The sequence below is a fragment of the Cucurbita pepo genome, chromosome 12 (assembly GCF_057944985.1).
Source record: "Cucurbita pepo subsp. pepo isolate OVF chromosome 12, ASM5794498v1, whole genome shotgun sequence".
Lineage (NCBI taxonomy): Eukaryota > Viridiplantae > Streptophyta > Magnoliopsida > Cucurbitales > Cucurbitaceae > Cucurbita > Cucurbita pepo.
Genome location: NC_141809.1, coordinates 12,436,992 through 12,457,366, shown reverse-complemented (window position 1 = coordinate 12,457,366; position 20,375 = coordinate 12,436,992). Strand labels below are relative to the sequence as shown.

The 20,375-nt window shown below is 36.4% G+C and overlaps 5 protein-coding genes across 7 annotated transcripts; all 5 read right to left on the bottom strand.

The window, feature by feature from the left end:
* Positions 1-1,097: 1,097 nt before the first annotated feature.
* Positions 1,098-4,109, bottom strand: LOC111785703 (uncharacterized). Its single transcript, XM_023666085.2, has 9 exons — positions 3,893-4,109; positions 3,181-3,257; positions 2,750-2,978; positions 2,477-2,631; positions 2,338-2,383; positions 2,163-2,254; positions 1,933-2,029; positions 1,555-1,611; positions 1,098-1,449 (listed from the first exon to the last, which is right to left on the bottom strand). Exons 1-9 carry the CDS (start codon positions 4,043-4,045, stop codon positions 1,312-1,314), a joined length of 1,044 nt encoding a protein of 347 aa, XP_023521853.1. The 5' UTR covers positions 4,046-4,109; the 3' UTR covers positions 1,098-1,311.
* Positions 4,110-6,290: 2,181 nt separating this feature from the next.
* On the bottom strand, positions 6,291-7,171 carry LOC111785702 (early nodulin-like protein 7). The gene is made up of 2 exons (XM_023666084.2): positions 6,860-7,171; positions 6,291-6,759 (listed from the first exon to the last, which is right to left on the bottom strand). Exons 1-2 carry the CDS (start codon positions 7,065-7,067, stop codon positions 6,407-6,409), a joined length of 561 nt encoding a protein of 186 aa, XP_023521852.1. The 5' UTR covers positions 7,068-7,171; the 3' UTR covers positions 6,291-6,406.
* Positions 7,172-7,308: 137 nt separating this feature from the next.
* On the bottom strand, positions 7,309-13,902 carry EMB2083 (AAA-type ATPase family protein). Of its 3 annotated transcripts, none has more exons than XM_023666083.2 (12): positions 12,363-13,902; positions 11,829-12,001; positions 11,425-11,526; positions 11,165-11,329; positions 10,891-11,031; positions 10,215-10,373; positions 9,735-9,820; positions 9,322-9,400; positions 8,810-8,932; positions 7,949-8,005; positions 7,642-7,848; positions 7,309-7,567 (listed from the first exon to the last, which is right to left on the bottom strand). In XM_023666083.2, the coding sequence occupies exons 1-12, from the start codon at positions 13,729-13,731 to the stop codon at positions 7,565-7,567; spliced, it is 2,664 nt and encodes an 887-aa protein (XP_023521851.2). In that variant the 5' UTR covers positions 13,732-13,902; the 3' UTR covers positions 7,309-7,564. The 3 variants fall into 3 exon arrangements, with proteins under 3 accessions (XP_023521851.2, XP_086985368.1, XP_023521849.2); XM_087129242.1 differs by having other exon boundaries at positions 7,309-7,561; XM_023666081.2 differs by having other exon boundaries at positions 7,309-7,848.
* Positions 13,903-14,495: 593 nt separating this feature from the next.
* On the bottom strand, positions 14,496-17,507 carry LOC111785634 (mitotic phosphoprotein N' end (MPPN) family protein). The gene is made up of 4 exons (XM_023666006.2): positions 17,270-17,507; positions 16,110-16,709; positions 15,431-15,542; positions 14,496-14,993 (listed from the first exon to the last, which is right to left on the bottom strand). The coding sequence occupies exons 2-4, from the start codon at positions 16,682-16,684 to the stop codon at positions 14,685-14,687; spliced, it is 996 nt and encodes a 331-aa protein (XP_023521774.1). The 5' UTR covers positions 16,685-16,709; positions 17,270-17,507; the 3' UTR covers positions 14,496-14,684.
* Positions 17,508-18,091: 584 nt separating this feature from the next.
* LOC111807614 (uncharacterized) lies at positions 18,092-19,419 on the bottom strand. Its single transcript, XM_023693413.2, has 3 exons — positions 19,269-19,419; positions 19,135-19,197; positions 18,092-18,389 (listed from the first exon to the last, which is right to left on the bottom strand). Exons 1-3 carry the CDS (start codon positions 19,344-19,346, stop codon positions 18,168-18,170), a joined length of 363 nt encoding a protein of 120 aa, XP_023549181.2. The 5' UTR covers positions 19,347-19,419; the 3' UTR covers positions 18,092-18,167.
* Between the last annotated feature and the right edge of the window lie 956 nt (positions 19,420-20,375).

Genomic DNA, 20,375 nt, shown 5'->3' with positions numbered 1-20,375 from the left:
TAATAACAGGGCCAACGCCGAGGATTTGGCACAGCTCAACCAAAAGTCCAGCCCAATTCAAAAATTGGCTCATTCGGCCCATATTCAAAATTGGGCCGACGCCGGGGATTTTTCAAGGTCCAGCCCAATTCAACAATTAGCTCATTCGGCCCATATTCATAACTGGGCCGAGGCCGGGTATTAGCAAAGCCGAACCGAAAAAGTCCAGCCCAATTCCAATTTGCTACTTCAGCCCAGATTAATTACTGGGCTGACGTCGGGATTTGGAAAAGCCCAACCGAAAAAGTCCAACCCAATTCCATAATTGGATAATTAGGCCCATATTAATAACTGGCCCGCCGGGTATTGGCAAAGCCCAACCGAAAAAGTCCAGCCCAATTCCACAATTTGCTAATTAAATATTATATTAGTAAATAAATACAATTACAAATTTAAAATACTTGGCACCTGTAAAATAAACATCCATATATTTTTATTGCTTATGCGGCACTGACACATAAAACAAGGTAAATAAATTGAAAGTTTATGTTTATGTCAATTTAGTGGATAAGTTTCAAAATTAAATGATTAAATTCTTAACAAATTTTATTAAAATAATTTATTTTTTTATAAACTAATTACAATGGTTAATTATCTAAAATTAAACTACTTAATTATAAGAATTTTATTTATAAAAAATTTTGATAACATTTTTCGTAACAGCAAACATAGTTATCTAATTTCTAAGTTTATTTTCCAGCCTTCTAAACTATATATAGAGGTATCAAATCCCAGAACTCAACCCTGGATAGACAGTTTACAGTTTGCCCTGGATTGGAAACTACCAAGCTGGAGTACGGTAGGGGTAGAGGGAATTTTTGGTGACTGGTGAAATGCATAGAGATCAGAAAGAACACTAACGGCAAAAATACTCTGTTGGGGCCAACACTGACACTGGGAGACGAAAGCTAGGAGAATGAATTGGATTAGATACTCCAGTCGTCCTAGCCATAAATGATAGATACTAATCGCTATGCATATAAGCCCGTATATATATATCACAGCCAGAAGTTGATATTCACTTTCTAATGTGAATTAATTGTAGCAGGATTGAAGGGTTATAGTGAAAGGGAGGTATACTTCATTTAGTATGGAATCAGTTTACATCTGTCAGTTGTAAACAACCGTGGAAGTACATAGAAAAGAATGTACAATTTGATTCTGTAAATCGTATGGAAGTTAATACCTGGCCTAGCAAAAGGGATTTGCTGTCAACATTTTCTATAAACTGTCAACTGGTGTAACCTCTTTGAAGGGGAAAGAAAAGGAATGTCATGTCTCATCTGCAGGCGAAGATCCAAAATCTGCTGGGTTTGGCATGGATTGATTGTTGGCATTATACGCACGAGGATGCTGAATAATCACGATGAACGAATCCTTAGAACCTTCGTTACGAGACAGCGAGGTCGGCTGTGTTGCACAGACAAATTGTCAAAATGTATTGTAGGAGCAACATGTTTACAAACATCAAAGTGGGTATGAGATAACATGACATTACTAGTTCAAAGAACTTACCACGCCAATGTGCCAATTATGAGTGCTAACCTCTCTAAAAGTTGCTGCATCCACTTCCTGTAATCCTTGCGGCATTAGTAAATGCAGAAACCCTTTCTAACTTCTAACTATGAATAAGATCGAGAGGAGCCCGAACGAACCAAACCAAACAAAAACCGATTCTAGTGTTAAATTTAAAATTGCGTCTAAAGGCTTAATTTAATCCCTTCAACTAGTTATAAGCATACTATACTAGATTTTACATGTCAACAGAAAATTAGGTGAGAAAAAGGATTTCTGTATTCATTGCATTTATGCTGGTTTTCTAAGTCAAACTCAACCTCGACGTGTATGATTCCAACCTATATTACTTTCCCAGTACGGAATAAAATAACTTACAATGCTATAAATAGGAGGCACAATCCTACTATTTTCAGACTTAACAGTTGGCATAACAGAGAAACGGGGAGCCATGTCTTGTGACCTAAAGATCCACCTGCATATAGAGAGGAAAAAAACTAATAACCTTACCTCAATATATCCATCTATATATATATATAGATATGTATATATATAGATATTGTACAAAATATCACCGCATAAAAGTATGATGATATGCATTTACATACCCAATGTAACTGAAGATGCAGAATTGTGCCCATTCTCGTACTAACAGACGAAGCCAGTAAATTTCAACTGAATCGTCTACGTTCAAGAATATCTGAAAACCAGAAAATTGAGGATTTGATCCATACATAATATATAAAATCGATTGAATGGTAAGTTGCAATATCAAATTCATACCACAATTTCTGCCATGGCAACAATTTGCATGATTCCTTGGAATTTTCTGTATAATACAAATAGAAGCAACGGATTTGGATGAAAAATTACCATCTAAATATGATATGTAGAAAAGGGTCTACACAGAATAAATGCATACTTGAGCATCTTGTATTTTGTGTGAATGGCATCGTGCATTGCTTGAACATCCTCCTCCATAATAAAATTGAGTTGTTCTTGCAATACTAGTATATTTTGATATATGTGGTGGAAGATCACATAATAGGAAATGAAGTAATTGAGCAGAAGTAGGACCTGGAGCAAACAAGAAGCTGGAAGTAAGAACCAAGGGAAGTGAAATTGTGCAGCAGCAATCATTTCTTAAGCATATTATTAATTGCTGAAAGTTGGAGAGGCAGCTTAGTAAACTCACAGAGAAGTAAGGTATGGATGCTCGGTAGCCAACAAGTGTCAAGTAAAAAATACAGCCAATTGAAGCAGTTGTTCGTCGTTCATAAACTGAAAGGTGCTCAGACATGATACAATAACCATGGGAAATAAGTAAAAATGACACAACAGAAGCTGTCTGAAAGAGCACTCCAGTTACATATACCCCAAATGACATCCATAAGGAGCATGTCTGAATGTAAAAGCATGAATACCTGCAATTGTACAATTAATAGGATTTCAGATGGGCCAAGAGAAAATCGAAAAGTGAAGAACAATTACGAAATTTGCAGATAAATCTCATTCCAAAGCCGATTATGTGAAGATTTAATGTCGAAATTGATTACTGACAGTTTTATAATTAACCAAAAACAAAAACGAAACGGAAAAGAGTATCGGAAAATGCATTAAACGTACCAGAAGAGGAAAGATAAAGTTAGTTGCAACGCTTTTAGAAGAGGAACGGAAGCAAGTGACCACTGCAAGTTATTGGTCTGCTCTCGTGCAACAACAATCCAGAAAAAAAGGAAAAGGAAGTCATATCAATTCAAAATCCACTCCTCGAGCTACAAAAACGACGATGATTGAAAAATCAGAAGTAAAAGCTAAATACACAATTCTCAAATAGCAATTAAAGAACTTATCCGTCAATTTTTAAGGCGACAATTCCTAATCTCTGTATCAAAACTAAGCCTACGACTAACTCGGAAATAAAGTACAGAATCAAAACAGAGACAAGTTAGAAAACTGAATAATCTAACGAATTAATCAGTACGATCCTCTCGGAAATTAAATAGTGGATACTGCATAGAGATCGAACTAAAACCTCCAAAGCCCGTAGGTCCGTTGAAAACAGACGTACTCTTCTAGTATGTCAGGGGAAGAGAGATTTGAAATTACGTATAATTTAATCGAATCGAAATGGTCAAAGTAGGCTCCATCGATGCAGAAATTGAACATTCACAGTGTTCACTTCAAGAATCAACAAACAACTAAACGATTCATCAAAATCAACCAAATCAGTCTGAATCTAAACGAATTTCAAACCTCATAAAGCTGCTTCAAGCACGCCATTCCACAGAATCAAAGATGAACAAACAACAGTGAAGAAGAATGAAAGTATTCGAACCTGAAAGTGACGATTCTTGTAGGTGTTAACAGTCCAGGAGCAGGCGCAGAGGAGCCAGATGAAGGAGAAGGCCAAGTAGAGAGAAGGAAGAGGGCGATACGACTCGTCGATTCCGATGGGATCCGACTCGACGACACTGTCGGACACGTTCATTGTAACGACCCAGAAGAAATTTCAAATAAAGATAGTAATGCTCTTTTTTCGGTCGTGGATAGAAGTGGGCATTTTTGCGTTTTATATGCACCCATTCCAATAAATACTCGTTTCTGCATGCTTCTGATTACGTGGAATTTCATAAATAAATAAATATAAAATAATTATTAATTATCTATTCAAATAATTATTTTAATTTAATATTATATATATATATATATAATAAAAATAAAAATAAAAATCTCTGCATGGAACATGATCCCGTGAATTCCTAAAAAAAAAAAGTAATAATAATAATAATAAATAAAATAATAATAATAAGTAGAGAATTTCACTAATTTATTCTCGGATAATAAAGTAATTTTTGAGGCGTTTGAAAAAATTTTAAAATAAAATTAATAATTAATTCTGAATTATTATGATTTTAAATTATTCCAAAATAATTTTTATTTTGTATAGCAACAATTTTGGCCTCAAAATCTTTATTTTTTTTAAATATTAAAATGTTTATATATATATATATATATATATATATATATATATATATATATATATATATATATATATATATATATATATATATATATATATATATATATATATATATATATATATATAATTGAAAAATGAGGTAGAATATGCCAAAATTAGGATTAATTAAATAATAAACACAAAATAATTAATTAATATAAAAATGATAATTTGAGATGACACACAGAAAATGTGGGTTGGTGGCATGATGTCGTATTAACTAATTCACCAAAATTTTCGGAACATCAACTCCATCACCTAAAGATTGTTATCACCTTATTTTGTTTTTCATTTCAAAAATTAAAATAAAAAAAAAAAACCATAAATTAATTTAATTTATTCCATATTCAACAAATTAAATATTTTTCACCCAACATAATTAATTACTCAAAAAAATATTTTTTAAAAAAAAATTATAAATTAATTCAAGTAATGTTAAATTAAATAGTAATCTTAAAATTAGGGGGTTTTTATATGAACCAGTAACCCGATCAACTTAGACTACCCAACCCAAACTATAAAGACGGGTTAGGTTATATTTTTTTCGATTTGGGTTGAGTTGAATTTTTTGGAAATTGAAAATTTTGATTCAGTTTTGGGTTGACATTTTTTTGGTCGGGTCAACCTGACTAACTCGAAAGTAGGGTTACAACCCAATTCTACTTGACTTAAAAAAAACTAAGAATATTTAAAGTTTATAAAATTTTAATTATTAATATATTAGAAAAATATGATTTTTTTAAAATAATAAAAGAAAAAATAAAAATGATCTACATAGGACGTGCAGACCATGTTCCAGCTTTTGGTCGGAAAATATTTGGAACCTAAGGATTTGGAAAGACCCACAAATAATAATTATATATGAATAAAAATTAATAAACTTCTGTATTTTTTTTATTATTTATTTATTTTTATTTATATTATATGAGGGAAAAAAAAGTAAAGATTATGGAAAAGAAAATTAATTTGAAGGTTGATATATAAATGTAATATTAGGTGAACGAACAGGTTCTAATGGGTTAGAATGCTTTGTTAAGCAGTTATGGTGTGATTGGTAGAGTAGGATACCAATTTCAAAATTCCTTTAATTATTATTCAAAGAGTCAAAAGTTTTTTTTTTTTAAAAAAAAATTGGCTTTGGATTCTTCTTTGGTTGACTTTTGGATGCTAATAATTAGTTAGGTGGGTTCATCCACGTATAATTTTGTCATTGCAAATTTCGAGACATTATCATCCCTCTTAGTTTGCTTGATTACGCTTATCGAGAATTACCCATGAGTCGTCTTTATCGTCAGACACCTCAAATATCCATTTTTAAAGGAAGACGTTCAAGATGCTTGTTTTGCAATCGTCGCTCACTCTATGACACATTATGTCATAGGGTAACTCACTTAGCTAATATAGTCTAAGGGTGGTGGTTCGTCTTGTAATGGTCGCCCACTCTACGACACATATTGTCATAGGGTAATTCATTTAGGTAATATGGCCCAAAGGTGGTAGAGAGCTAACACCATGTCTACTCCTATAGCATATTTTGAAGCATATTTGATAGAGTTGAAAGTAGCATGATTTTGACTAACTGTCATGCAACCTCATCGTCTGTTGGGTGTTCAATTGACATTTAATATAGCAATCAAAGGCACATGTCAAACCTCATGCCAAAACTTAGACTTTTGGTACGGTAGCATTTAAGTCATTCAATTTTTAATCTTCGAGAGTGAATCATTTTAATCTTCGAGAGGAAATGATTAGAAAATATATTAAACGATGAAAGCCATAGTAACAACAAAAAGATTCAACAAACCAAGCAACAATTAGGTTCAAAGAGGATCAGAACAGCAACAATCCAACAACGGCAGCCATGGGGAAGATGATCACGGCCAGGTTAATGATCTGAACAGAAACTCCAGCATTGTTGGACGACGGCGAAGGAGCATCATCACCATAAGCTTCAGGCGAAGGGCCGATGAGATCATGCAGCGGCGGCGACAAGACTTGAACGAGGAGGCGTTGGCCATTTTTACAGTGATCCGGAAAGCCACTGATGAAGTAAAAGGCGCCTGCCCTGTCCAGCTTTACAACGCCTTTCCCGTTGTCGAAACTCAGTATTGGATCACTTGAATTGCAGTGATAATAATCCCATTTTTCAACCATCACAACTGAATCATTGTTGTATTCAAAAGCTACATTGCCGCCAAAAAAAAGAAAAAAAAAATTGATTTTTTTTTTTTTAAATCTTCCAAATTTGAGAAATTGATGATATTAATACAATGACCGACTTACATAGAGAATCTCCGATTTGAAATCGGTTAATGGAGGCCCAATAACTGTAGAATTCAGAGTTGTTCGGCTTGGGAAGTTGCCAACCCATCTCGTCGCCGACTTTGAACTCAAAAGCGGCGGCGGAGACGGCGGCGGCCGCCATTATTGCAGTGGAAAGGATCATCATATAGTTAAGAACAGATAGTGGCGGTAAGCTTGTTGTCTTCATTCCGATGGAAGGGGCTTAGAAATTGGGTGTTTTGTTTGAAATAAGTAGATGGGGAGGGTTAATTTATTTAGGCTTGGGAAGAGAGTGGGCGGTGGTTTAAACTTTAAACGGTGAACGTGGGCGGTTATTTTGGTGAAAAATCAGGTCGTTTCGTACTTGGGAGGCTTTTGGGTTGGGCCTCGGCCCATGGAACAACACAATCAAGGCCCATAAAGTCATTAGGCCCATTGTTCAGCCTCCATTCTTGTAAAGTTTTTTGCGACATAAATGGTGAAAAAAATCTGTGTAAACACTGTTAACTCCGAAACTACAGATTCCAAATGGGATAGAATTGAAAAGGAACTAAAACAATACTCATCTTCTTCTGCTCGCGAACTGATCGACCAGATTACCCGTCGATATCGTCCAATTCATCGCCGGGAATGACCGGGAAGAACCGGTCTTTGGAAGGCGAGTATTTGTGCCGTCTTCCATCTCAGGCAATGGACTTTTCACTGTCACTATTAGAAATTTGTGAACTCGTGATAGAAATGGTTTTTGGGATTCATGTTTATGAGGTATTGCTAATGCCTACCGCTATTTTCTTTTGGTTCTTCTTCATCTTCTCCTCCTCCTGAAGCTTGGTTCGTTTGGCGATTCGAAGGTCGATGATGCTTGGAGGCGGTGGTTTGATCGAGCCGTGCAACTCGACCAAATGGAGGAATTCATTTTTTGTTAAACTTTTCTTTTGAATAAGATCATCAATCACCACATCCATGAGCTTCCTGTTCTGTTGCAAAATCTATAAAATACAAGAAACAAGGAGATTAAAATGTCGCATTATAAGTATGAAGAAATTTTGTATGATTGTTCGTTTGAACTTCCTAGAAAAATTATGGTACCTCTTTTGCACGCTCATAACAAACGTGTAAAATCCGCAAAGCTTCCAAATCAATATCCTGTCAATTCAAAATCCGTCACAGCATGCTAGACAATGGCAAGGATATACTAAAAAATTCATTCCCGGCGTTTGCCAACCTAGTTTACTTCCAGATGTAAAATGAACCAAGATGCAAACTCTTACTCGTCTGAAAAGGAGAATGGTGAGCCAAATAGGAGCGGAGCAAAAACGGAAGGAGAGGGCACATGGCTCCATTTTTTAAATATAAAAAGGTAAGAAAGGTAAGATTTTAAAGTTTTCTCTCACCAGTCTTCTAAAGTTTCAGAAACTGAAAGATTTGATCAAAAAGAAAAAGAAAAGAAAAGTTACTATAACCGCCCGAACCCACTGATAACAGAATATTGTCCTTTTTGGGCTTTTCTTTTCAGGCTTTTTCACAAGGTTTTTTAAAATGTGTCGGCTAGAGAAAGGTTTCCACACCCTTATAAAGAATGTTTCGTTCTCTTTCCCAACCGATGTGGGACGAGTCCACCCCCGTTGGAGCCCAGCGTCCTTGCTGGCACTCGTTCTCCTCTCTAATTAATGTGGGATCTCACACTTACCCGGTAAAAAAAATTAATAAAAAAAACTCGACCCTACCCCTCAGGCCAAAGATGGCGAGAATTTTCAGAACAGTGGGATTTTTGGATGAAGAAAAGGAAGGTGTTACAAGTCACTAACGTTACACATGGCACAAACCACAAACGGTGTGCATCCGTGTGTTTTTCAGTATGCTCTTCTTTTTCTCCTTTTCAGATATATAATCCTGTATTTACACTATTAACTATGGACAAATAATTATAGTAAGAGAGGTAAACCATACATTGATTCGATCTGCAACCCAAAAGTTTGACACTCCATAATGTTTCTCGGAAAGGCCTCCAAGAACAAAGGTTCTAGCAGCTGATCTGGCATTGTCTGCTGTTTCAACCCAGATTGTACTCAACTGTAATGCCGAAAAAGATTGCACCACATTTAGACCAGACAATTCTAGAAAAGAAACTACAAGAAAGTGGACGTGGAGATTTGGAAAAGAACATGAGAAGATCTTCCAAATGAGGAATGCAGCAAGTTCACTGTTCAGCATATTATTCATTATTATCCTGAATATTCCACTACAATGAAATGACACTAAAATTCTTATACATGATACCCTAACAATAATTATCCCTGCGGAAAAATAAGCAGGACAAAAACAATGTAAAAAGGAAGATTTTGGGTAAACTTTACAATTATTAGCTTCTGTTTTCTCCTTCAATTGACATCTCACATTAAAATCCAAATTTAGCATGTTTAGAAGACATCTAACCTATTATAATTAGACAAGTATCCTACCTGGTCTTCCCCATACCAAAGCTCATCTGCTGCACGTGGTGCTAGTTGAACAGTTATATGGTCCAAGAGGGACTGGCGGCTGCATGAAATCATATGCATGAGCATGAGTAATAAATACAAAAAACAAATCAAGAAAGATTGTGCTATGCATTGTGAATAGAGAACTAATGTGGAAAATGAACTAATATGAAATATTAAAAAAACATTCCAGGTTTGGGAAACTATTTGAACTGAAACCCGCAGTAGAAAATCATAATAATTATGCAGACTACAACTCATGAGAATGCAACACCCCCTCGAGGACCTCTTACATGATCACAATAAGCTCATTGGTCCTCTCGACAGTGTTTGAAACAGGCGAGAGAAAGAGTTAGAATGGCTAAAACAGAACTAGAAATAGAAATACACCATACGTGAGCATGCCTTCATTGAACCTCATGGCATCCATTTTCATCCGAACATAACCCAATTCCCTACCAGCTCGAGGTGCAATAGTGACCTGCACCAGATATAGTCATATCCATATTGTAAATATATTGCAGGTATCAAGTGCAGAAAAACGGCATCTATATTTCAGTATAATGGCATAAAAGTAAGCAAAAAAAATCAAGATGAGGAGTTCTTAATAAAATTATCATATTTCCGAAACATTCTACTCCAGACATGTGGTTTTTTGTGTTGTTGGTACATACTGACAAGTCCTGGAAATTTTGTTTGTGCCAATGAGGACTCAAAAGTGAGTTATTCAACAAGAGATCACAAAAGAACCCCGATTATTGAGTTCAACCACTCCACGAATATAGAACGTAAAGACGGTGGATAATTCTACTGCATGAGAAAAAAAATTCAGAAAGGGAAATGGAAGTTGATGACTAAGAGACCAGAGACCATACAAATTCAATATTTTTTAGGTCAGGGAAGTTCATAGCAACAACAGCCATTGCTGCCTCATTAAGGGCCACTTGCTTCCACGTCTCTAGGCTTCTTTCCTTCTTATCCAACATTCCCCTTTCTTCTATTTGAGCAGCTTGCAATAAATCATCAGTTGTAATCTGCACAAATCAGAGAATTACTTCCTAAAAATAGGGCAATCTATTGCATGGTCGAATTAAAAATATTTTGATCAGAAGCCTAAAGTCACAAAAGAAGGGAAAAGAAAAAATAATAATATGAATCGATAACCAGAAAAATACTAGTATTTTGTTAGCAATATGGGAGATAAATATTAAAGATATATGCAGGAGGGTATTAGACGCGTATATTTGCATTGGTGAAGGTCGTAAATAGAATGTGTTAGGGGCGTTTGGAGAGTAGTTTTTGAAGAAACCCAAGCTTCTCAAGACTGCATTTCATGGTGATAACCAAAACAAAGCAACCATGCAAACTCAAGACTGCGTTCAGTAAAAAATATTGAACTTCGTAGGGGTATTACACACATTTGAACCGAAAGTACTATCCCAAAAGTGAAACACTACCAGATTCTCAATGATCTGAATATGATGAAACCTTTGCATTTCGTTTTCAGTAAATGATGAAAGTAACATGCTATTAGTCCAGGTAGCATAGTACCTCGGTTCTGCCATCACGGATCATATTTAAAGCAGCGACCTCAACTATGTTTGCTAGTTCTGCACCAACCATTCCATCTGTCATACTAGCAACAGCCATGTAATCTAGATCATTAGCCATAGGTTTCTTCCGTGCATGAACCTATAATCACGGAAGAGAAAAGAAACATATAAGTCTTGGAACCTCAAAGAACGTTGATAGTACATTTACATATCATCAAGGCAGTGTGGAATCAGTGAAACAGCAACACTAGGAAAAATGATAACTATATTACCTTGAGAATTTCCAAACGACCAATAAGTCCAGGCTTAGGAATATAAATCTTTCGATCAAATCGTCCAGGTCTCACTAGTGCTGGATCAAGAATATCTGGTCTATTAGTGGAAGCAATGGTAATCACTTCGCCCCTGCCTTCAAATCCATCCAAGCAGACAAGAAGCTGCAATGCATAAAGCAACAACAACATGGACCATTGAGTACGAAGCAGGACTTTACAATTCACAGTAGCAGGATTGATAATTATAGCCCAGAAACCTGATTAAGAGTAGCATCACGTTCTTGCCCTCCAGAACCTTTTATCAAACCACGTTCCCTTCCAACAGCATCTAGCTCGTCAATGAAAACAACTGATGGAGCCTATCATGACCAACATAATATTGAAATTAATGTTAATATGACAGAACATGTTTAAATTATACCATGTGTATTGAGAAACTTAGAGGATCAAGAAAGTGGACAAAAATTATAGGTATAGAAATAAGAAGTGGAGATATTAAACAGGATAAGAGTTGGAACAGAGAAATCATATATTACATTAACCAAACACCACCAAGAGGAGTATCAACCAGAGATCAGTGGACAGTCTTGAGTGTTCAAATAATGGAGATGAACAAAGTAAATAATGAATTAAGAAATTGAGCAAATGAGGACAGACATACATTCTCCCTAGCTTCTTGGTAGAGGGCTCGAACACGAGAAGCACCAACCCCGACATATATTTCCACAAATTGAGAAGCGGATATGGAGAAAAAGTTAACGCCTGCCTCACCAGCAACTGCTTTTGCTAGTAAAGTTTTCCCGACTCCAGGAGGACCGCAAAGCAGTATACCACCTGATTCATAAACACTTCAGCCTTGAAGTATTTTGATGAAACAGTTTCAATTACTTTGTGTTTCCGTTTGAAGCAGGAAATTACTCATACATAGCTTAATCGACATAGAACCGAAAGAATTCTCGTTCGTAGTTCAAACAAACCATTAAGAAAAAGAAATGTTGAAGTATTATGATGAAGAATAAACACTTAAGGCTTGAAGTATTATGATGGAACAGTTTCAATTACTTTGTGTTTCCATTTGAAGCAGGAAGTTACTCATACATAGCTTAATCAACATAGAACCCAATGAATTCTCGTTTGCAGTTCAAACAAACCATTAAGAAAAAGAAATGTTCATCCACCAAAAGTAAATTCTGACCTGGGATCTTTACACCCCTTCTCCTGTACATCTCTCCATGTGTGAAAAACTTCACAATTTCCTCAAGCTCGAGCCTTATTTTCCCAAGCCCAGCGACATCCTCAAACTTCACATTCATCCCTCTCTCAAGATACTGAGGCGTCCTCTTTCCATGAGACCGACGAACTCGAGCACCCGACTTCATAAATTGTGCAGCCATCTTCAAGTAAGGATTTTGTTCACCTTTGCCTGGCTCAACATCATCATCCTCACCCTCAAGACCTTCCATCTCCCTCTCTAAATCCCGCATTTTCTTCCTCTCCTCTGCTTCAGCCTTTTCAATCTTCAATCGATCCTCATAATCCTTCTTTTGTCTCCTATAGCTCAACACCACAGTTTGATAAAAAATCACAAAAAATAAAAAACCAAGGGCTGATACCACATTTGGATCCCGGGCTAAATCTGCCCAGAAATTTGCCATGCGTTGGTAGTTAATTCTAGCTTCATTTAATGATTGCTCCCGCTTCTTTCTGCTTGCTTCTCTCCTAATCCTCAGATCCTCTTCTTTCTTCTGCATCTTCACTGTCTTTTCTATCATCTCGCTTTCCTGCCTCATTTTCTCCAATGCAGCAGTTTTTTCCATCTTGATCTCCTCCCTTATACGCCTAACCTCTGCAGCTCTCTTGGACTCCTTCTTCGGTTTAACGAAGGAATACAAAAACGCCGGTACTCTCGTCAAGAACCCCAAATACGGAGTAGGAACGTCAGGAAGCTTTACAGGAGGCGTATATGCATTAACACAAACAGAATCGATCCCCAGCTCATCCCACAGCACCCAAAACCTTCCATTACTCTCCACAGACGGCAACACCGTCCTCAACACCCTGGAATCCTCCAGGACCACCATTACTGGTTCCGGCCTCAGCCTCAAAAATCCATTAGGAACTTTGATCACATGCTTAACTTTCCCCTCCCTTTTCAAATCCAGGAGTTCAGTATAGGGAATTCGGTTGGAAACAGATGGAAGTCCTTGCGACCACGAAAGCAGCTCCTGAGGAGAAAGAGCGTCACCTTTTTTGGTGGAAGATTTCTTAGCACCACGTCTTCGTTCCTTCACTTCTTTGGAGGCGGTAGCAGCGAGGGCGTTGGACGTATGAAGAGAGGTTGAAACTACAGTGAGAGTTACAGAGAGTTTGAGCAAATTCAGCTTATTCTTCTTGGAATCGTTATCTTCGTCGCTTTGAGAATTGGACGGAGATGAAATTTGAGACGATACCGAGGGATATGGGCGACGCCATGATCGTTGCTTGAGGATCCGGAGTCTGGAATTGGGAAATGGAGAAGACGAATAAATTGAGGAAGAAAAGGTGTGAAATCGTTCGCAGGCCATCGATTGCGTTCACGGGGGAAATCGATGGAAGTGAAAACCTAAGAGAAAGCTACATTGATCGAAGGGAAGGGCGGGAAGGAAGTGGAATTGAGGCTGCTCCGGTTCCTTGCTTGCCGATTGCTCTGGTCTGCTCTGGATAATCCAGGACGATGGAAGGGTTTTTCCAAGGACCCATTAAAAAAATTAATAATAATAATAATAACAGGTAGAAAATTAATAGTTAATTACGCTTATTTTAACTTTTTCTTTTAAATTTCTATTTATTTGAACTCTTTGTTTGTATTTAATTCTAAATTTTGTGTCTTTTTATTATATCTTTAATTCAACAAATTTAAATCTTAAGTCTTTTTTTTTTTTTTTTTGGTCAAATTCTTCGAGAAAATTAAATGTTCAAATCTTTATTAAAAATAATTCATTCTTTCATTAATGAATTATGAAAATTATGAGAACTTTTAATTTTTATCTTCGCATAAACTTGAAAAATAATTATAAATTACAAATTGAGACCGTAAATTTTTTAATTTATGTATATTTAATTTTAAAATTTAAAAAATTCCTAATAAATCCTCAAATTTTTAATTTTCGATCAATGTTATTAGGTTTCCACACTTTTTAATTTAATTTCCCATGTAAGAAATCCATGAAATACTCAAATTTTAAAGAAAATTATTAATTTATTGAAATAAATTAAAAATATAAAACCCTAATTTTAATTTTATGTAAAAAAGAATCAATTTTATGGAGGGAACAAACACACTAAATGGTAATTTGAATCATTCTTATCAGATTCCATTAACATGTTTTTCTTAAAAATAAAAATTAAACAGGAAAAACATAGAATGAAACAGGCAAAAACATATATCACGCCAAGTCAATGTGTGTAAGCTCTCAAATTTGTAGGAATTTCTTGCCATGGAAAATCTATACGCCCACAGGAGAAGGAGCTACCTAACTTAGACTCCAAACATCAAATCCATGACCTTAGACACTAATGATTTGGATGGTGAAGCAATGGTGGTACCTCCTGACTGCCGTGCATAACTGTTACCATTTTGGAAGTTGTAGGGTCGCACAGGCCCTCCTCTCGTTGCGAGTTCTGCGGTTCGAGAAGATACCGGTGGGAGAACCATGAATCCTGGATTGTTTAACTTTTCATCTAGTGTCTGCCGGTCTATTGGATCCACAGGTTTCACACCAACAATTAGCATCCCATTAATTTGAATGCCATTCTTGCTGAGAGCCTTGTGGGCACCAGATCGGTTCTGCACCAGCAACAAATTCGTAAGGCAAATAGTTTTTCTAAGAGGTTGAATATAGCATCTTCCTGTTCATATATGGATATCATTTCAATCGTATATGCTTAATATAACATACATCAAATGTTATGTGTCTGACTTTATGAGATTAATATTCAAACAAAACACTCTGCAACTGCCAATTAAATTTTAAACCTAATTAGCCAACTTGAGAGCTCAACTAGTCAAGGCATCGAGGTTCGTATCCTCATCCCCGTATTGTTAAACTAAAAAATAATGAGAATCTTAAAACCTGATAATAATCTTTACTAGCAGAATACATTTTGCATGTTTATTCCCAAATAACACATTAACTAGAATAGTCTAAAAGGAAAAATAAAAAAAAACATCAAACTGAGAAAACCATAGTCAAATAAAGCAGAGAAACAGAGGTAGATTGGTACCTTATAAAGAATGTGCATCCAATTAGCATCTCTTGGACCCGGAACGTGTTTCAAGATCTCACCGCACTTTTCAAATTCCCTCAAAACTAGATTTGTATCAGCAGGTGAGAATCTGAAGAAAGAGGGCACAAAATTATACAAGTAACATTTGAAATCAATTGATGCATTGCCTCATATCAAATAGTAAATCTTAACAATCTATCTTGCTTATGTCAAAATCAGCATAACTGCAATTGCTTACAGCAGCATTGCCACTGAGGTAAATATAAAACAACTAGGGTACTTCATTACCTGTCAATATTCATTTCAACAAAAAAGAATCCAATGTAAAAGGACAGGCTTACAACACTTCCAAATTGAATATGTTTAATGTCAAAGTGATTATTAATTGAAGCAATGTTCAAAACATTAACATGTTCTCACGTGCAGGAGTAAAGTGTGTAAGAGAGAGATGCATCCAGTAGAACTAAACCCAATTTGATCATCTGCTTCGTTAGTTAGAAAATTCCAAGATGGCCCAAAAGAAAAATGTACGACTGTTTGGCATGCAGATAAAGAATCCGTGATCAATAACACATTACAACTCAAAGGCGGTAAATGAATCATTGAAATTCAACCCACTACAAAGATCTCAGCTAACAATGATGAATGAAAGGGGGAAAGGGAATAGAGAACTCACCCATAGACAGTAACCCATTCCTCCTCGTTGAGTTTTCCTGCAGGCAAGCAATTCCTCTGCACCTCCGGTCTGGCAACTTCCCTTGGGGTTTGAAGTGTGATCAATGCACCTGGTTGAATCACACCTTCAACTGGTGAACTTTTTCCCTTATCTTCCTGCTCGCTGCCACCACCTTTTGGTGTTGACCACCAACTAAAGCCAGCTGATGCCTGCCGGCTTTGTTGGCCACTAATTGGTGTGTGTGAAGTGCTGGCATTTGACTTGCTTTTCATCGGCGAAGAGAAGTCGTGACTTTGGATAGGGGTCATCGGGTCTGATTTAACTTCTGGTGAAACAGGATAATCAGGAATCCCAGATTCAGGAGAAAAATCAGAGCCCGAACGGTCTTCCAATGTAAAAACCGGAGGAGGGGGTAGATCTGAGTTTCCAAAATTCTCCCGCCATAAAGCAGAAACAGCAGCTGCCTGGCCTGGAGTTGAAAATTTCCCTCTGCGCGTCGAAACAGGAGATGCTAAATCTTGGTAGAACAACGACTGCCTCCCAGAATTGGAAGTTCTATGCACAGTGGTGTTCATGACTTAGAAGAGAGAGATATCTCAACTGCATACGAACATATAATCAGTTTTACCTCGAACAAAATAGATTTGAGAAATGAACGTTAAATTCAAACTAAACCGCTAAGCAATCTCTGTACAGAGTAGACCATCACATGGTGTAATAAAATCTCCAAGGTCACAGACGAGTAAATTCAATTAAAGAACTAGCAGATGCAGTGGGGAACCTAGGTTCCATAACGAACTCCACTAACACGATTCTGAGGAAGCAGTCTAGAACTTCAAAATAAATATAGAAACGATTCTGAGAAAGCTCATAAGAATAAAGCTCGAAAAAAAAAAACCCAGATTAGCCATTTCGAAAAATTTACAGCCTTGATCTACGTTCATCCGCTGGGAAAACGCGGGAAATATCAACTCAACCAAGCTAAGCTTCCGAAAATTCTCAGAAATCAAACAAGTAGAACTTCAAATTCACAAAATATCATTCCATTCATCCGTCGTGATTCTCTCAAAAATACAAATAACACAATAGTGCAATTCCAGTCTACGAAGTTCAGAAGGGAAAACGCAATGAGAAAATGGATGAGAGATTGGGATAATCACCTTCAGAAACTGCTCGAGCTCTGCTTCTAACTGATCGATTGGATTGGAGAATTTGAGATGCGAGGGGCCTTGGGAATTTGATTTTCAATTCGGGATTTTTCCCTCCCGAAAGTATTTTAGAATGAAACGCCCAAATCGAACGAAAAGACGTAAGAAAGTTCGAAACCCTAATCCTCAAACTTCGTCCAGTGGGCAATACGGTTTGGCGGTGCGATTTGGAGTGGACATTTCAAATTAAAATTTCTCATTTATTTATATATATATATTCAATTTTTAATTTTTTTTCTATATAAAATACCTTTCCAACTTCAAAAGTATACTAAACTATTATTATTTTATTTCAAAAATACCCTCAACCAACAGGTACATCCATGATGATCTCTCCTTTGAAGATGAGAAAGTTTGTTAATGTAACGACCCAGATCTACCGCTAGTAGATATTGTCCTCTTTAGGCTTTCTTTTTCGAGATTCCCCTCAAAGCTTTAAAACGCCTCTTGATGTCCTACATTGGTTGGGAGGAGAACAAACCACCATTTACAAGGGTGTGGAAACCTTCCGCTAGCACACTCGTTTTAAAGCCTTGAGAGGGAAAGCCCGAAAGAAAAAGTCCAAAGAAAACAATTTCTACTAGCGATGGATCTGAGTCGTTATAGTTAATTACGTGGTCTCACTACAGCTATCTAAACTTCTGGGGAAGTTTCAAAATTTCCGAGTAGTTCTCTCACTCAGTCAATACCTTATTTTTATCACGTCAATTAATTTATTTAAAAAAATATACTTTACATTAATATATTTTTTAATTGAAAAATAATATGTCTAAATTAATTAAATTATATTGGGAGAGCTCATAATTATTAATTTCAGCTTACATAAATGATAGTCCCCAAAGCATCTAATCTAAAATGGAGCTGAAAGGGGTTCCTTAAGCAGCTGCAATTGATTTGGGGATTCAATAGAAATGTAAGAGCATTGGCATCTTCCTCTTTCTTCTTTATAATCCCCCACAAACGGCGGTGCCGGACGCCCCGCCGCCGACGACAACGGCGATGACAATGGCGGCAACAATGGCAACTCTCCTCTTTCAATCATATGGTTCATCGGTTTAAGTCGTTCTACGATCTGTACACTCGTATCGGTTAGAACAAATCATTTTAATATTTTTAATTTTAAACTTTTAAATAGATTCTTAAAAATGATTAATTTTTACATATTTAAAAAATATCCACTATTAAACCTAAAATTAAAATAATATTTATTAACATTTAGAATTAAATAAAATTCTCTTAGAACTAAATATATAATTTAACATATTGACTAAATTAATAAAAATTATTTTGAATTTTACCTTAAAAAAAAAATTCCTAAAATACCCTTAAACTTTAATAAAATCTAAAAAAATTACTCCTGAGCTTTTTTAAAAAATTTAAAAACACCTAATTTTAGATCGAAATATTTAATATTTTATTTCAAAAATGCCCTTCAACATTTAAAAAAAATTAAAATATTATTTTAATTTTAAGAATATTTAAAATATATATGAATTTTTTTTTCGATTCAAACCTTATTGTTAAATTTTTGTCGATCCAAACGTTATTATTAATTTTTTTTGCCGATTCAAACCATATATTGAGCTAACATTAATAATATTTTGTCGATTCAAATTTTATTATTAAATTTTTTAAAAATTTAAAAAGTAATAAAGTACAAAGTTCAACGGTATTTTTATTAATCTAGCTTAAGTTCTTGAAAAACCATACGATCCTTGGATCATTATATTTCCCCACGATTTTGTCGGGAACATCAATGTCATTTGATTTTAACAACAATAAACGAAATATTAGATGAATTGTAAAGAAAAACATACATCAATCAATAGAAGAGAAGCTTCAGTGGGTTCCAGTTTCTGAACAACATCAGCAGCAACTTCCTGCAGAACAATCAGAATCCATTAAAACAAAGCTTCAAAAGGGTATGGATTTCAAAGGGTTTTTGGCTGACCCTAGCTTGGTGGAGTTGGCCTTGGTTCAAGGTTCTGGGCTCCATTTCAATGGAGCAACGAGCATTAGGCTTAGCCATAGGCTAAAGATGAGTAGCTAGAAACTCTGCAACAGCGCCCACAACAGCAGCAGCCCATTAATATTGCTGTAGCTTTACAGCGCTTTGTTGGTTGCAGCGGGTAACCAAATTTATAGCCAAATTGGGTGTCTTTTTGGGCAAATTTTCACGGGCTGTTTTGACTTAATGGAGCTTGGAAATCTTGAGGCTGTTAACAAAAGTAAGCCCAACTCTGTTCAGTCATTTCTCGTGGAGCTCAACCAATGCTTTAAATTATTGGTCACATTTCCTCAAACCCTAAAGGGTTTACATGAAAGTGACTCACAAATAACACTAATCTTTTATGGCTTGGCTAAGTCTTGGTTGAAAGCTTAGTGTTTTAAAAAAGTGAAAGGATTATGTTGTATGTTTAATATTGTGATGTCCCACATTGGTTCGGGAGGAGAACAAAACATCATTTATAAGGGTGTGAAAACCTTCCCCTGGCAGATGTATTTTAAAGCCTTAAGAGGAAGCCTGATAGGGAAAGCCTAAATAGGACTAGCGGTGGATCTGGGTCATTACAAAGGGACGATGTGTCAGCCTTTTTGCCCTTCTCCGAAGGGGGTAAACACGAGGCAGTGTGCCAGTAAGGACGCTGGGCCCAAAGGGGTGGATTTGGTGGGGTCCCACATCTCTTGGATAAAAGAATGAGTGGCAGCGAGGACGTTGGGCCTTGAAGGGGGTGTGCCACATCTCTTGGATAAAGGAACGAGTGGCAGCGAGGACGCTGGGCCCAAAAGGGGGTAGATTTGGTGGGTGGGAGTCCCACATCTCTTAGATAAAAGAACGAGTGTCAGCGAGAATGCTGGACCCAAAGGGGGTGGATTGTGATGTCCCACATTGGTTGGGGAGTAGAACATTATCGCTCTTCCCCGAAGGGAGTAGATACGAGGCAGAGGGTGGATTGTGATGTCCCACATTGGTTGGGGAGTAGAACATTCTCGCTCTTCCCCGAAGGGGGTAGATACGAGGCAGTGTGTCAGTAAGGATACTGGCCCCAAAGGGGTG

What these genes read in the sequence shown, in the direction of transcription:
- EMB2083 (XM_023666081.2), bottom strand. Translation starts at nt 13,731, where the DNA reads ATGGCCTGCGAACGATTTCACACCTTTTCTTCCTCAATTTATTCGTCT. An exon ending in AAGGGGTGTAAAGATCCCAG is followed by an intron (nt 12,002 to 12,362) that starts GTCAGAATTTAC and finishes TTTATGAATCAG; the next exon opens with GTGGTATACTGCTTTGCGGT. An exon ending in GGGTTGCAGATCGAATCAAT is followed by an intron (nt 8,006 to 8,809) that starts GTATGGTTTACC and finishes TTGAATTGACAG; the next exon opens with GATATTGATTTGGAAGCTTT.
- LOC111807614 (XM_023693413.2), bottom strand. Translation starts at nt 19,346, where the DNA reads ATGGCTAAGCCTAATGCTCGTTGCTCCATTGAAATGGAGCCCAGAACC. An exon ending in GCCAACTCCACCAAGCTAGG is followed by an intron (nt 19,198 to 19,268) that starts GTCAGCCAAAAA and finishes ATTGTTCTGCAG; the next exon opens with GAAGTTGCTGCTGATGTTGT. An exon ending in CTTCTCTTCTATTGATTGAT is followed by an intron (nt 18,390 to 19,134) that starts GTATGTTTTTCT and finishes ACGAGTGTACAG; the next exon opens with ATCGTAGAACGACTTAAACC.
- LOC111785703 (XM_023666085.2), bottom strand. Translation starts at nt 4,045, where the DNA reads ATGAACGTGTCCGACAGTGTCGTCGAGTCGGATCCCATCGGAATCGAC. An exon ending in CATCCATACCTTACTTCTCT is followed by an intron (nt 2,632 to 2,749) that starts GTGAGTTTACTA and finishes TGTTTGCTCCAG; the next exon opens with GTCCTACTTCTGCTCAATTA. An exon ending in TTGCCATGGCAGAAATTGTG is followed by an intron (nt 2,255 to 2,337) that starts GTATGAATTTGA and finishes TCTGGTTTTCAG; the next exon opens with ATATTCTTGAACGTAGACGA.
- LOC111785702 (XM_023666084.2), bottom strand. Translation starts at nt 7,067, where the DNA reads ATGAAGACAACAAGCTTACCGCCACTATCTGTTCTTAACTATATGATG. An exon ending in TCAAATCGGAGATTCTCTAT is followed by an intron (nt 6,760 to 6,859) that starts GTAAGTCGGTCA and finishes GCGGCAATGTAG; the next exon opens with CTTTTGAATACAACAATGAT.
- LOC111785634 (XM_023666006.2), bottom strand. Translation starts at nt 16,684, where the DNA reads ATGAACACCACTGTGCATAGAACTTCCAATTCTGGGAGGCAGTCGTTG. An exon ending in GAATGGGTTACTGTCTATGG is followed by an intron (nt 15,543 to 16,109) that starts GTGAGTTCTCTA and finishes CTCTTTCTTCAG; the next exon opens with ATTCTCACCTGCTGATACAA. An exon ending in GGATGCACATTCTTTATAAG is followed by an intron (nt 14,994 to 15,430) that starts GTACCAATCTAC and finishes TTGCTGGTGCAG; the next exon opens with AACCGATCTGGTGCCCACAA.